General features: G+C 45.8%; 1 protein-coding gene and 1 pseudogene across 1 annotated transcript; both read right to left on the reverse strand.

Moving 5' to 3' along the window:
* Positions 1-2,774: 2,774 nt before the first annotated feature.
* LOC111171254 (PRAME family member 8-like) lies at positions 2,775-5,756 on the reverse strand. Its single transcript, XM_089900947.1, has 2 exons — positions 5,323-5,756; positions 2,775-3,298 (listed from the first exon to the last, which is right to left on the reverse strand). Exons 1-2 carry the CDS (start codon positions 5,607-5,609, stop codon positions 2,968-2,970), a joined length of 618 nt encoding a protein of 205 aa, XP_089757073.1. The 5' UTR covers positions 5,610-5,756; the 3' UTR covers positions 2,775-2,967.
* Positions 4,255-5,318, reverse strand: LOC149750832 (PRAME family member 15 pseudogene; annotated as a pseudogene).
* Positions 5,757-14,156: the final 8,400 nt, after the last annotated feature.

A 14,156-nucleotide genomic window follows, 5' to 3' on the forward strand; every position in this document is an offset into this window, starting at 1 on the left:
ACATAACAGCAGATTTTTTAAAAAATACTGAACCGTGCTGTCCTGTCTGCCAAACAGGCCAAATTTATATCTTCTGGCCTGATCAACAGCAGGTGGCCTACAAGACTTGAGGCTCAGAATGTCTATAACTAGAGATGAATCCAATCACTCCTATGTCCACGCCCAACCCTCCCTGCACTGGCTACTAGAGCAGCTTGGTAAATCATGATTCATTGGTGGCCACATGTAAATGCTGAGACACATTTCATGTCCTGGGTTTGTTCTCCTCCCCTGTTGTAAGGAATAGAGGGTAAGCTAGAGGGATAAAGAACCCTGGGGGCTTCTGCTATGAAGGAAAAGACTCATTTAATAATGTCTTACTGTTTGTCAGGTTGGGTGCCAAGCCCCCAAGTGCATCACCTCATTGGATCCTACAAAAATCCCAGAAACTAAAAAAAAAAAAAAATCCCAGAAACTAGGTTTGTAACATTGTCTTTCTTTCACAAGAAAACTGAGCTTTTACCTAAGGTCCCCCAACCCTATATCCCCTCCCTTACTGAGTCAACAACACCAGACCCTGAATCCTCAGCAGGGAGCTTTGCTGTGAATGCCCTTTGTTAGGGTCACTATGATGGTTAAATTTTTTGTGTATGAATATTGCTGTGCAAAAAAATGATGGTAAAGAATGAATTCTGGATGAGGGTGTTTCTAGAAGAAATTAACATTGGAAACAGTAGACTGAGTGAAGAGATTTGCCCTCATCAATATGGGTGGGCATCATGCAATCCTTGGGTTCTGCATGCAACAGAGAGGACAAATTCTCTCCTCCTCTCTCTTCTCACCCATGAATATCAAAGCTTCTGGCTCTCAAGCTTCCATACTGTGAAACTTAAACCAGTGTCCCCTGGTTCTCAGGTCTTTGGCCTCAGACTTGGAGTAACACCATCAGCTTACCTGATTCTCAGCCTTAATCCTCAGTCTGAGTTATACCACTGGCTTTGTTGAATCTCTAGTTTACAGATAGCAAGCTGTGGGACTTCTCAGCCTCTGTAATCATGTAAGCCCATTCCCATAATAAATCTCCTTTAATATATATACAGGTGACCCTGGAAAACACTGGTTTGAAATGATCAGCTTCACTTACACACAGTTTTTCAGGAGTGAATATAGTTCTACAGGATCTAGTTAGTGGAACCAAGGATGTGGGAATGAGGCTATGGAGGGCAGATGATAAGTTATATGGGGATTTTTCAACTGAGAAGGGGGTGGTAACCCTCACTGACACATTGCTCAGCAATCAGACGTACCCTGTTGGTTACTCAGGAGAACCCTGACAAATACAGTCTTACCACAGGCAAGGAGGTCACCTACACCCACAAGTGTTTTGTTATACATTATACGTCCTGATTATTTGATGGCAAAACATGCTATTCTAGTCTTCCCTGTTGGTGAGAAATAGGTTTTATGGGAATAAATTCAATCTCTCATTGATATAATCTAACCCCTGAAAGGATATAATTTTTTTAAATAAATTTATTTATTTTTGGCTGTGTTGAGTCTTCGTTGCTGCTCTCGGGCTTTCTCTAGTTGCAGCGAGCGGGGCTTCTCATTGTGGTGGCTTCTCTTGTTGTGGAGCTCGGGCTCTAGGTGCACAGGCTTCAATAGTTGTGGCACACGGGCTCAGTAGTTATGGCTCACAGGCTCTCGAGTGCAGGCTCAGTAGTTGTGGTGCACAGGCTTAGTTGCTCCACGGCATGTGGGATCTTCCCGGACCAGGGCTCGAACCCGTGTCCCCTGCATTGTCAGGAGGATTCTAAACCACTGCTCCACCAGGGAAGTCCTGAAAGGATATAATTTTTAATGAGGTATAAAAACACTAAAACCATGTTACATGCCTGTATGATTTTAGTAGTTAGCTAAAAAAAATTTGTATAACTTCCCTGGTCCAACTGGATTAATTCAGGAAGGACCATTACTCACCATGGGTCCAGAGGTTCAGCTTATCTGCAGTGTGGATGACCCCTTCCAGAACTGGGAGCCATGCCTTGTGCAGTAAAGCCCATTCCCCCCACACTGAAAAGTCAAGAACTGAGAGTTATGGACCCACCAGGAGAACCGTGAGGACTGCTCATGTCCAGGGTCATGGCCTGAGCCAGCAGTGAGGGCCCTGCCAAGAACTCTTCACTCCAGTGGTTCACTGACCATGAGTATGTTCCCCTTTGTGTGTATTAACCCACTGAACAGCCACAGAAATAAGCAAGGAAGTATGAGATGCTCCATACTAAAGAACTGGTGGGAATGGTAAGATCAGAGATCATAGACAATTCAGAGCCATTGTTTTCTTCCATCAGTAACTGGATTCCTGCGGTATAAACTGAGAAATCAGGATAATACAGCATGGAGGGCAGCAGTCAGTTTACACTGAGGGTCTCTTTATTTCTGACCATTCGTTTACAACCATCTACCCAGGGATAACTCCAACACGTGGGTCTCAAGACTCAACCCGCCTCCAGAAATTTAGGTTCATATTTCTGACTCTATAAGACACATGTCCCCAAAAGGCCTGTTACCTGTCAGAGTCAACTTTTCCCTCTGCATTCCTGCACCCTCGCTTAATCACTTTTTCTTCTCCCATTCACACTGAGCAGATGTCTGAAACCATGGGTCCGTTTTCCCTTTACGATTCAACTATGTCCTAGATATCAGTTTCCAAGGGCTCAGAAGAAAGCTTTTAGACATACCCAAGTAGTTAGGGGTATTTCAGCGGTATACGATGGGCTGGGGATGAGAGAATGTGTTATCTCCACAGTGCAGACAGGGGCTGGAACTAATCCAAATGATCCTGGGATGTCCTAAGACTCTCAGAATCTCAAACAGTTCAGCCCGACACTGTGCAAGTCTCCCAGGTTGGAGGATTCGCTGAGAGCTGTAACTCTCCTGAGGGACAGGATACAGCTCTTGACTTAAACTGGGCAGCCCGGAGGTGTGTCACAGCAGCTTCTCCATGACGGCCATGGAGATGAGGTTTCCCCGCAGGCTAAAGAACATGAGCTGGGAGCAGTGGCTCAGGGGCTGCAGGATGGTCTCGAGGTGAGAGTCCATGATCCCACATTGCTCTAAATACAGTTCCTGGAGGGTGGCTGCAACTTTCTCCAACAGAACCGGGAGGAGCTCAGGACTAGAGTAGGTCAGGGTGATGCCACTCAGATCCAGGCCCTTTAGCTGACTGATGTTCGGACACTGGGACAGATGGCTCAAGTCTGAATCCGAAAGGAGGCAGTGAGTTATTGCAAGGTTGTCCAAGGGGGTTGTCAGACACCTGGGGAGAAACAGAGCAATTAGGTCTTGGAAACCGAGGTGGAAGTTGACCTCAAGTAGGGAGACAACTGATTTGCCCAGCCCCAAGTTTAATCTGATCATCTGATAACGATCAATACCCAGAATGCCCAGTCTCATTTTATCCTGAGTCCTTTCACCTTCCTGTGTGACTGAGTCAAGTTGAAAGCTCTCTTTCCTCATGAGTCAAGCAGACAAAAACTTACTACACTTCTTATGAGGATGAACGAAGATAATGGAGTACGCTAGAACACGCTCAGGGGAGAGCCTGACACTTTGTCTCAGTAAAGAGTGGGCATCACTGAATTTTAATAGTAAGATACATGCATAAAATGCTTCCTACTCAGGTTTCCTTCAGCCCACGTTTGGGTCACAGGCACGCATATCTCAGGCCAGGTAAGGCTTCTGGGTGATGTGCATAGTGGACCCACCAGGGCAAGATCTCAGGACATCAATTGAGGTTGCCAGTCTGCAGGGGCTCAGTTACATTCCTGCATCTGCAAACCATCTACCAGTTTTTATTCTGCTTTAGGCTCCTGCTCTATTACCAGCATCTCCAGAACCACGCATTATCCATATATTAATTACCTTATCAGGAGGAAAAAACAACCTTTTGCAAACAGGGAATTTGAGATAGGCTCATTGTGGTCACAACGCTGGTGAGCACAGAGCTTCCATTTAGAAATGCTAAGGCCTGATGGAGTTTTCCCTCTTCAATGCCCCCTTCCCTTAGTTATTTTCTTAATTCATCTAAACCAAGCTATCTCTTCCTAAAGAAGAAATCATATACCCACACCACTAGATCCTAACCCCTAGTCCATAGCTTCCTAGCAGGGTGTCCCTTTCTAGAGGCTCTATCCCAGTTTGGGCCCCTACCTTGATTTGCATGGTTATGTGATACCACAGTTCAGGATAGACAAGCAAAAGGGACAGTGCTTTGGATATTCTAGTGTTGTGTTTGCTGTTACCTGAACAATGGTGCACACTCACCTGAGCATCTGGTCCAGGCATCCTTCAAGGAAGGAGTGAGATTCCAGATGGAGATCCCGGAGGTGGTGCAGCCTGAGGAACTGAGAGGTAATTTGGACAACGTGCTGCTGTTCCTGCCTCTCAAGTGCAGAGACGTGGATGTGGGAGAGAAGGAGTCTCTGCACTTTATTCATCTGGCCCAGGAGAGGAGCAAACATGGCCAGGGTGGACAGATGCCAGGTGCAGTTCACTTGCACCTCCTGGATACAGTCCAACTGTACCATACTCAGGACCTTCATAATATTTTCCATGGGAAATGAAAGAATCCTCAGCTTCTTACAGCACAGGTGTATGGAAGCTTTTCTCTGCTCCACCCACCTGATGAGGTAGGTGAGGAATCCATCCAAGGTCCTTTCCTTGAGATGAAGTTCTATGAATACCTCCAAGGGAGCCCTGGGCTGTTTTGTCCTTGACCTGTCCTCAGCCACTTGTGCCATCAGTGAGCTTGAACATCCATGGACCCTGTATCCAGACCACATTCTCCAGAAGTCCTGGCTGGTATTTCTTAAATCCAGCACCCGCAGTTTGCACCTCCTGTGGGAAAACAGCAGATTGGCAGCTATGGCTTAAGATCCACACATAATGAAACCACAGTCTCAGCATTTAGGCAACACTCAGACTACCCACCCGAGCTTTTACTTCTCATCCCTGACATCACCTGCTGTCTTGCCCTCTTCTTCCCTCTCTGCTTCACATTCCTCCATCTCCTTTCCCCTTCCATCCTTCCTGGCTTTCTACACCTATTACCCTTACGCATCCCTGGCTGAGACATGTAATTTCAGGCTCCCCTGCATCTTAGGCACTCATACACTGCTGGAAGGCATTTCCCCAAATGAGCTCAGCAATGGCCAAGTCTCTGTGTCTCTTCATTGGCATCATCGAAGCCTCTGTTCCATCCCTTGTCCATCCACTCTCCTGACTTCAGCTTTCTCTTCAGAGCTGCCCAAAACCTTACTAGGCTCCCTTGATCAGACTCACCTGGGATGATCTTTCTGTGCAAGCAGGATATCAAGCCCAGCCAGCACTGCTTGTAAGGTTCCCAGATGAGGCACCTTCATCAGGCCCCCCAGAGGCAGGCGTACAAAGGGCCAGGCTTGCACCATGGCCTTCAGGGTCTCGCTGTATCTCCCATAGAAGGCCTCCATGAACACTGGGGGGAAGAGCTCTGTGGGCAGATCCTTCAGAGCCGTGATGGTCGAGGCCTCATCCCTCAGCAAGCTCATTCCCGCCAGGTCCAGGAGTCTCAGGGGGTTCTGGACACTCATCGTGACTCTGCTCCTAAAGGAGTCCTGTGGAAACTTTCAGGGAACAAGGAATCTTTCTCAGGTTAAGCATGAGCACCCCTTACTCGGTCTCCCCACCCTTCAGAAGAACCAACTCAGAGCCAAAGTCACTGCTCTGGCAGTGGTGGAAGAGCCTCAGTTTCGCAGAATTCCACTCTGGGCTCAGTGGGCCCAAAAGCCATAGCTTTGCCCTTGTGGGCACCAGAACAAGCTTCTCACAAGTACCAAGGAGGAAGAAACCCAACCACTCGTCCATCCATTTCCATTCACTGCTTTGCTCAATTAGGTTGCACTGGGAAGTGGGTACCATGAGCCTGAAGGCTGACCCCAGTCTTTTTTGGGGGAAACCTTTCAGACCACCACTTGGGACCCTAAAACTATGGGAATAGGAGCATCTTGTGGCCCAACACAGTCTCCAATCTCAGTTTCCACAGTTAACTGCACTGGGGAAGATGAAGCAGATATGCCTAAAATGAATGCCATTTGTGCAAACTAAATGTTTTTGTTTTTTTTTTTAATCTTTTGGCCGCACCACAAGGCATAGGGATCTTAGTTCCCCAGCCAGGGATTGAACCCGTACCCCCTGCATTGGGGGCGTGGAGTCTTAACCACTGGACCACCAGGGAAGTCCCTGTGCAAACTAAGGCTTTTTAATGTAAAAAAATAAAATTCCAAACAGATGTTTTCATTAAAAAATAAAATCTGGTTGGTTAAGAGATTTTTAAATGATATAAACCAAAGTACAAATCAAGATGTTTGGGATTAAGGCAAAATTACACTTAGAGGCAAAATCAAAGCCTTACATTTGTACATCTGAAGAGAAAGAAAAATCTCCCTGCCATCCATAGCTACATGCCATCATTCAAAACCTGCTGACCATAGATAAGATGAGAGTGTCTTTAGCTGAGGTCTGTAACTTACCAGCTCTGATGTGACAGGGTGCTCAGACCTCAGATGGGGTGGAGAACCCAGGCAGTGACTCCAGAGAAAGAAGTTTCTGCATATCTTCTTTGGTGCCTGAGGCTTTTATAGGCCTTTTTAATCACATCTTCCCCCTTTGCAACTACTGCCATCCAATCAGAATGCGATGCCTGGTTGGATTCCAGACTGTCCATCAGGTTAATCCTGATTGGATCTTTGCCTATAACCAGGTGAATTGATTGAATCTGGTATTCATTCAGGAGGGAATAAATGGGGGGAGGGGATTGGAGGAGTCAATCATTGATTCACTGCACAAACACTGATTGAGTTTTACTAATAGGGTCAGTTATAGCCAAGGGTGTGTGACAGGGAAGAGATAATTGGTTCCTGACATTGAAAAGATAAAACAAAACTTGAAAGCATCATTGTTGGGGAATCTTTGGTCAGATCAACTTGATCAAAATGTCCCACAATTAAAGCGACTTCAAAAACACATTGGGGTCATTCCCAAAGGAAACAACATAAACTCCTGTCTGTATCAAGTTGTCACTTAGATTTTACATCAGAAACATAACAAATCATGAACCTATTCAGGGAGCAAGGGAAATGCAATTGGAGATGTTCACGATCCCCCAGGCTAAAGTCAGGGCTCCTCTGAAAGAAGTCAGGTCAAAATCACAATAAGGAGGAAGGGTGGGGACTGAGCAGTGTGGAGTAGGCCATTCTTAAAGGCACCCTTTGAATGACCCAAACAGTGTGAAATATTTTTTTTTCTCTTGGGGAAGAGGGAGACTAAATGACTTTTCTCTTGGTGGAGTTTAGCAATTAAAAAGGGAAACAGTGTCATGTTTGGGGTGTTTCCTTACAGAAAGATGGGCTCAGCACAGCAAACTGGCATGAAAAGATTAAATATGAGAATGTGAGCAGAGGCAGAGGCTGGGAGCCCTGGGAAGTCAGACATTTCCAAGACTGAGACCCCTGAGGATGGGCACTGTGGGCTGTTCGGGAGCTTGGATACAAGGGGAGACATGAACGTGGATAAGGTGCACCAAACCCTGTCCTCATCGTGGTGGCTGCTACCAGTAAACATTTTCTTTTAGGTTCTTCCCACAGAGGACGCTCCCCAATGGCAATTAACCACAGCCTTTGTCCAGGACCTCTGGCAGCTGAACCACCACCCCACTGGCTCCTGTCCGAGTATATGTTGATAATTACTATTTCCTCAAAATTAAGAAAATTCAACACAAGTTCTGATCAAAGTGACACCATTAGGCACAGAAATAAAATTCTGCTCTTCTCATATTAAGCACTCTTCACAAATACCAACACCTTTCCCTACAAAGTTCAGAAGCTATATTTGGTGTTTAAGGATCTGCCACAGTCAGGGATGACTCCCACCTCGGGTTTCATCACATGGAGATTGTTTTGCAGTTTCAGGATGCAAAGAAAGTGTGACCCTCCCTCCACCCCTAAGAGTTCTTCTTGCCTTCCTTTCCTCCATTCACTGCGATGTCCAAGTAATTCAATTATAAAACTGCCAAAGAAGGCTAAGAGTTTTGAAGAGTGTTCGCCACCTTGGTATCTTTCCGGAAGATTCCTTTCACCACATTCCTGCTATGGGTATAAATGCCTTGTGCATAAAATTAGGTTAAACTGGATTGCACTCGATAGGTATTTTAACTCCCAGGCCACCAAACCCTTTTATTAATAAGCTGCAATAGAGCGAGATTAGTAACAATGAGAATCGTAAACCTCTCTGTTTATTGAACACAACGTGGTGAGCAATGATGTCAGCACTGTTTATCCACTACCTCGATTAACCTTCACAGGAAATGAAAGGTTCACTGCTCTTTCTCCATTTTTAGCCTGATGGACCTGGGTCTGGGCTTGGGATAGAAACCTGCCCACTTCCATCCACTGAATAATTGGTAGATTCCCTCATGTGAGGGGTTCAGAAGGCCCCCCGAGTTGTCAGACAACCTAAGTGGTAGGAAGGACTGACTGACGGACTTTAGGTTATGTCAGTGTAAATGGGCAAATAGCAGAGTCCAAGCCGGGGATGTCTCTATAGGATCATAGCTTCTGTGAGATCCAAGGAGCTATGAGGGGTCAAAGTGTTGGAATGTTCTAGAAAAAAGCCCAGACCTCTCCCTTCCCCCTGGGTAGAGTGTAACCTCCTCTGTCCACCTCCACTCAGAGCCTGTTTGCTCAGGGGACACACTGAGCATCGAGGAGGAGGGAGCACAGGTGCATAGAGGTGCCGTCCTTCCCGCCCAATTCTGGGCCCAGCAGGACTCCCAGGGTCAGGTGAGGAGCCTGGATTTCGCATTTCTACCCTGTCTTCATGACCTCATTTGCAGCCCAGGTCAGAGCAGCCCTCTGAACCCATCAGGGGCACGTCCTGTCCTGCTTTTCCAGTCACAGGATCTCAAGTGAGATTCCAAAACATTGCTCCAGGGTCTTTGTTCAGGGGTTTAGAATGTTTCTGTGCATCCAGTTCCCTTTCCAGGATGAAGCAACTCGGCAGTCCTCTCTTTCTGCAGCCCACCAACATCACCTCTTCTAGAAACTGGAGGCTGGCTACAATGCTGGGACACCCTTCCGCTGGGATCAGCAGAAATCCAGGAATTCTGCTTTAATTCCTCTGAGTTATTTTGGAGTTTATGACTAACCCCAAGGCATAGAGTTCCCCTCTGGATCCATTGAGGCACCCAGGAATGCTGGGGGGAGACCCCCCCCAGGTTACAGAGGAGGATCTTGACTCTTCTGGTCTTCCTAGAGATGACAGCTGATGGGAGGCCCTGGGGACCAGTCCCCTGCAGAGGCTCTCCCCTCCGTGGCTCTCTTGTTCCAGCCCTTGAGCTGACAAAGTTCTCCTCAAGCCCAGTAAGTCTTTTTTCTCTCCCAACTCAGATCCCTTCTTGCCCTGAGATGTCTTGTCCCCTGTGCCTTTTTAAAAGTTCAGGTCTCTGTGTTGGCCTTCCTTGCCCCCTCTAGTTCTCAACAGGCTCTGGTTCCACTCTAGATCCACTAATATCTTGCTATAAACAAGGAGCTGTTGCTCTTTCTTCCTCATCAATAAAGGTTTGATGAGAACATCACCCTGGGTCCAGGCAATTAATCCCGAGGGACAGGTTTGTAGAGACATGGTGGGTGGGGAGGATGTCTGGGACCCTCTCCAGGAGGGATTGGACCATAGGGACTGAAGGAAGGAAGAGGGAGAGGGCAGAGAATTTCCAGAGGACCTGCTGTAGGGCCCAGAATGAGGGAGGGAAAAGAGAAATGGCAGCTGAGCAGGAGACCATGCCCTCAGCACTCACAGGGCTGTGTCCCTTCAAGACTGGGGACTTGTGTCTGAGGCCACTGGGAGCACTGAGGGCCAGTGCTTGGGACTGGGAGTTCCCAAGAGACTGGATTTGCTTGGCCTGACCTGCCTTAGGCTCCAGTGGCTACCCCTACCCCCAGCCCAAAGTCACAGGGTCTGTCCAATGGGCAGTCTGGAGAGAGCGGGTAAATAGCAACCATTCTTGATGTAAAGATGACGAGCAAGTTAGGTGGGAAGTGGAGGGTCCCCGTCTTGGTATTTAGGCCAAGGAAAGGGATGCTCTTTGGAAATTTTGCCATTTAGTGTCGTCACACAACACAGCGTCCATACTTTGAGAATTGTGCTTTTCAGGAGGAAATGAGAAAGGAAGTCTGACACTGTCTTTGTCATCCAAGTGACACCAGATTGTCTACTTTGACCCATAGAAAGGTCATGGGAAATAAAAGTCAAACCAGGATCCATTGCTTGCCCAGCACAAATGAAGGAGGAGCGCAGGGACGACCTGCAATGGCCTCAGGGTCACTGGCCTCCCGTGTGTGGGAAAACTCCTCTAATGACTGGGTTGAGGACAGCAGGAACCCATCGAGGTGGGGACCCTGTGGGCACTTTCACTAGGAAGTATCTAGCACACATGACACCCCCTAATACCCAATACTGCCTCCTCACTGCTTTCTACTTGATCCATTTAAATGTACTTACTTATTCTTCATATAACTGAAAATTGTTACCCTTCTCCCCATTCCCCCTGGCCGAGGGCCTGGCAACCACCATCCTATTCTATTTCTGTGAAATTGTTCTTTTCTTTTTTGATTCTACATATAAAGATTCCATATAATCGTAGTCTTTTGGCAGGATTTCCTTCTTTTTATGGCTGAATAATATACCATTATGTACATATACCGCCTTTTCTTTATTCATTCATCCATCAAAGGACATTTAGGTGTTTCCATGTTGTGGCTATTATGAATAATGCTGCAATAAACATGGGTGTTCAGTTATCTCTTCAAAAATCTAAGACACACACAGTGACTATAGTTAATATAATATTGTATACTTGAAATTGCTGAGAGTAGACCTTAAGCATTCTCACTCCACACACAAAAAGAGTTAACTATTAGGTGATGGATGTCTTAATTATCCTGATCTTGGTAACCTTTTCACAATGTATATGTGCAATATATCACATCATCATCATTGTGCAATTTAAATATCTACGATTGTATTTGTCAATCATTACTCAATTAGAAAAATGTATTTACTTAGTATCTAGAGTGTGCCAGCTGCTACTCTGGATGTCGGGGAAGCATCCAATGAATGTGACCCACTCTTATGTTAGGTCACATGTACAGACCTTACATTCTATTGAGGTAGGCAAAAAACACATAACCTGAAAACATAAATTTAATACAAGCAGAGCTGTACCTAGACCACAGTAGTGCAGGAGGGTGAAGGGATTAAAAACGCCACCCCCAAAATGTGCCACGTTGTTATGCATATTTTTGGAGCTATAGGCGATCAAGACACAGCCAATTGAAACAAAGAAAACCTTTTCCCTCTCTCTGCACTACCTAAAAGAATTTAGAAAGGGGGCCTGGCCAGAGAGAGAGAGTTATTATCAAGAGATAACTTTAACTGAATGAGGTACCTGTATGGCTGGACAAACATCTAATTACCAAACACCTGCTCTTCTGTGAATCACCCTCTCCCCTTTGAAGCCTGGGGCCCCTCTCGCATTCTGTGTCATGAGATCACACATAAGCCTCCATTGCTTGGCTTCTCCTGGGGTCTCACTGTGCTTGTGGGACTCCTGAACTTTCCCAATTAAACTTCTTTTTCTCTTGTGTTAATCTGTCTTATGTCAACTTGATTATTAGATGAGTTGAAGAAAGTAGAAGGTTAGAGGAATTATTCTTCCCCAACAATAATAAAAATGAATGTGCAAACTGAAACTACAACACAATCTTAATAATCAGAAGAAAAAATTATGATTATCCCCTGACCTTTAAAAAAGTTAAGAACACTTGGGCTTCCCTGGTGGTGCAGTGGTTGAGAATCCACCTGCCGATGCAGGGGACACGGGTTCGCGCCCCGGTCCGGGAAGATCCACATGCCGCGGTGCGGCTGGGCCCGTGAGCCATGGCCGCTGAGCCTGCGCGTCCAGAGCCTGTGCTGCGCAACGGGAGAGGCCACAACAGTGAGAGGCCCGCGTACCGCAAAAAAAAACAAAAAAAAATTAAGAACTCTTTTGCTGTGATTATAAATATACAGATAAATAAAAACTAGTCAACTACCATTGACTTAGCACACTGTAATTTAAGATGTTGAGAATTAAAGTGTTTTATTTCCTTGTGAGAAACTCATCAGGAGTAGTATGAGCAGTGGCTGCCTCCTTCTCATAACTGATGACAGGACATCTGCATCTTCTCTATGCTTTGTAAATTGTCATCCTCCTTACTAAGTTGGTATCAGCCTCCCACATTTGATCCTTTGGACTTCCAATGTCATGAAATTCCCCCAGAGTTCTGTGAGTGTGAACTTTCTGACCAGTGTCACCTCGTCTGGAGCTTCTTCATTCTTTTCTTCACACACTTTCCTCTTTCCTGCATCTCTGGGAGATACCGGCTGTGAGCCTGAGAGGAACAGAGACCATGGAGAGAGGGGATCCCTTGACTGGTTCAAGGTCACACATGGGAAAATGGAGGGAGAAGGGTCTGGATTTACCTGCATTTTATCCACATGAGGCACCTCACCAGTGCAGGTTGGCTCCATTTGAAGGAGAAAGGTCCTGGATCAGCAAGTCCCTGGAACAGCAGATGGGAAATATTCCTAACAGTATTAATATTGTGTACCTGATCAAAGCTGGTTTCTGTTTCCCGGCGGAAACTCAGGACCATGGGGATCAAGGACCAGATTGACCAGGGAGCTGGGAGGAGTTTGTTCTCCTTGGGCTGGGAACCCAGGGGATCGGGGTAAGGTTTGAGGCCACACCCACTGGACTCTGGATCTCGGGAAGGGAGAGGATGAGACGCTGAGACCAGGACCCACACCGGGGCCTGCGGTGCAGGTGAGCCCTTTCCCTCTATCAGGTGCAGAGTCAGGGAACAGCTGGCTCTGGGTTCCTCACATATTCCTGTGTCCCTCCTCTAGAGAAGTCTCAGCTGCAGGACAGCTGCACCTGTCCCTGTGCAGGAGAGGACCCCAGCACCCACCTGGGTGCAAAGCCCATAAGGGGACCAGAGGCATTTGGCAGTGGGTGGGGGAGTGTGGGAGAGGTTGTCTCCCTGGCGCTTCCCCCTCCCTTGAGTTCACGGCAGGTTTCCTTCCCTCCAAGTCCTCCTGGGATACTTGCACCTGGAAGTCAGGCAAGGGTCAGCCAAGGTCCAGTGTGGAGGAGAACTCTACTCAATATTCTTTCATAACCTATATGGGAAAAGAATCTGAAGAAGAATGGATGTATGTATATGTGTAACTGAATCACTTTGCTGTACACCTGAAACTAGCACAACATTGTAAATCAACCATACTCCAATATAAAATAAAAATTAAATTACCAAAAAAGATGAACTGCATAGTAGTAAATTATGTCCCAATAAAGAGTTTATATTTTTTAAATAAGACACTTCACATTACTTTAAAAAAATTTTTTATTTATAGTTTTGGAAAACATAACAACTTATGGTAAAAATGTGTTATTTATGTCACAGGTTGGTATTGTTATGCATAATTGAATTGATAAATGAGTTTTAAATATTTTCCCATTGTAACTAGATGACAAATATTGATAAATATAACCCAGATACTCAAAAGCTCTTTAGGATCATCGATATATTTTTAAAATATAAAGGCATCTTGAGACTGAAAATTTGAGAACAGTGGCTCTAGGAAGAAAATTTACCAATAATGAAAGCAGTGGTTTTTCCCTACTGGTGAGAAAAGTGAAGTTTCTTTCCCCCTTATACTGTTATTTAATCCTGCACACACCATCCAAACATGCGAGTTATGGTCTGTGTGGTGAGGGTGAGCACAGGGTGGTACAGCCACACTCTCTCTACTGCTTCTCCGCTGGCTATCATAGTTCACACAGCTAAGCCAGTCAGACATGCAAATATTTGTGGTTTTTTTTCTTTTTCACTGTAAAAGCCCTGTCTCCTTATTTTTTTTTCATTTTTCTTTTGGCATATTTTCCTAGAAGAATTTTTCCAGTTTTATTGAGGTATAATTGACCTATAACATTGTATTCCTTTTCCAGTGTACAACATAACGATGTGACATGTATACATTGT

Source organism: Delphinapterus leucas, chromosome 1 (assembly GCF_059928025.1).
Source record: "Delphinapterus leucas isolate spDelLeu-1000000601 "Yukka" chromosome 1, BTC_Dleu_Yukka2, whole genome shotgun sequence".
In the NCBI taxonomy this organism is placed as follows: domain Eukaryota; kingdom Metazoa; phylum Chordata; class Mammalia; order Artiodactyla; family Monodontidae; genus Delphinapterus; species Delphinapterus leucas.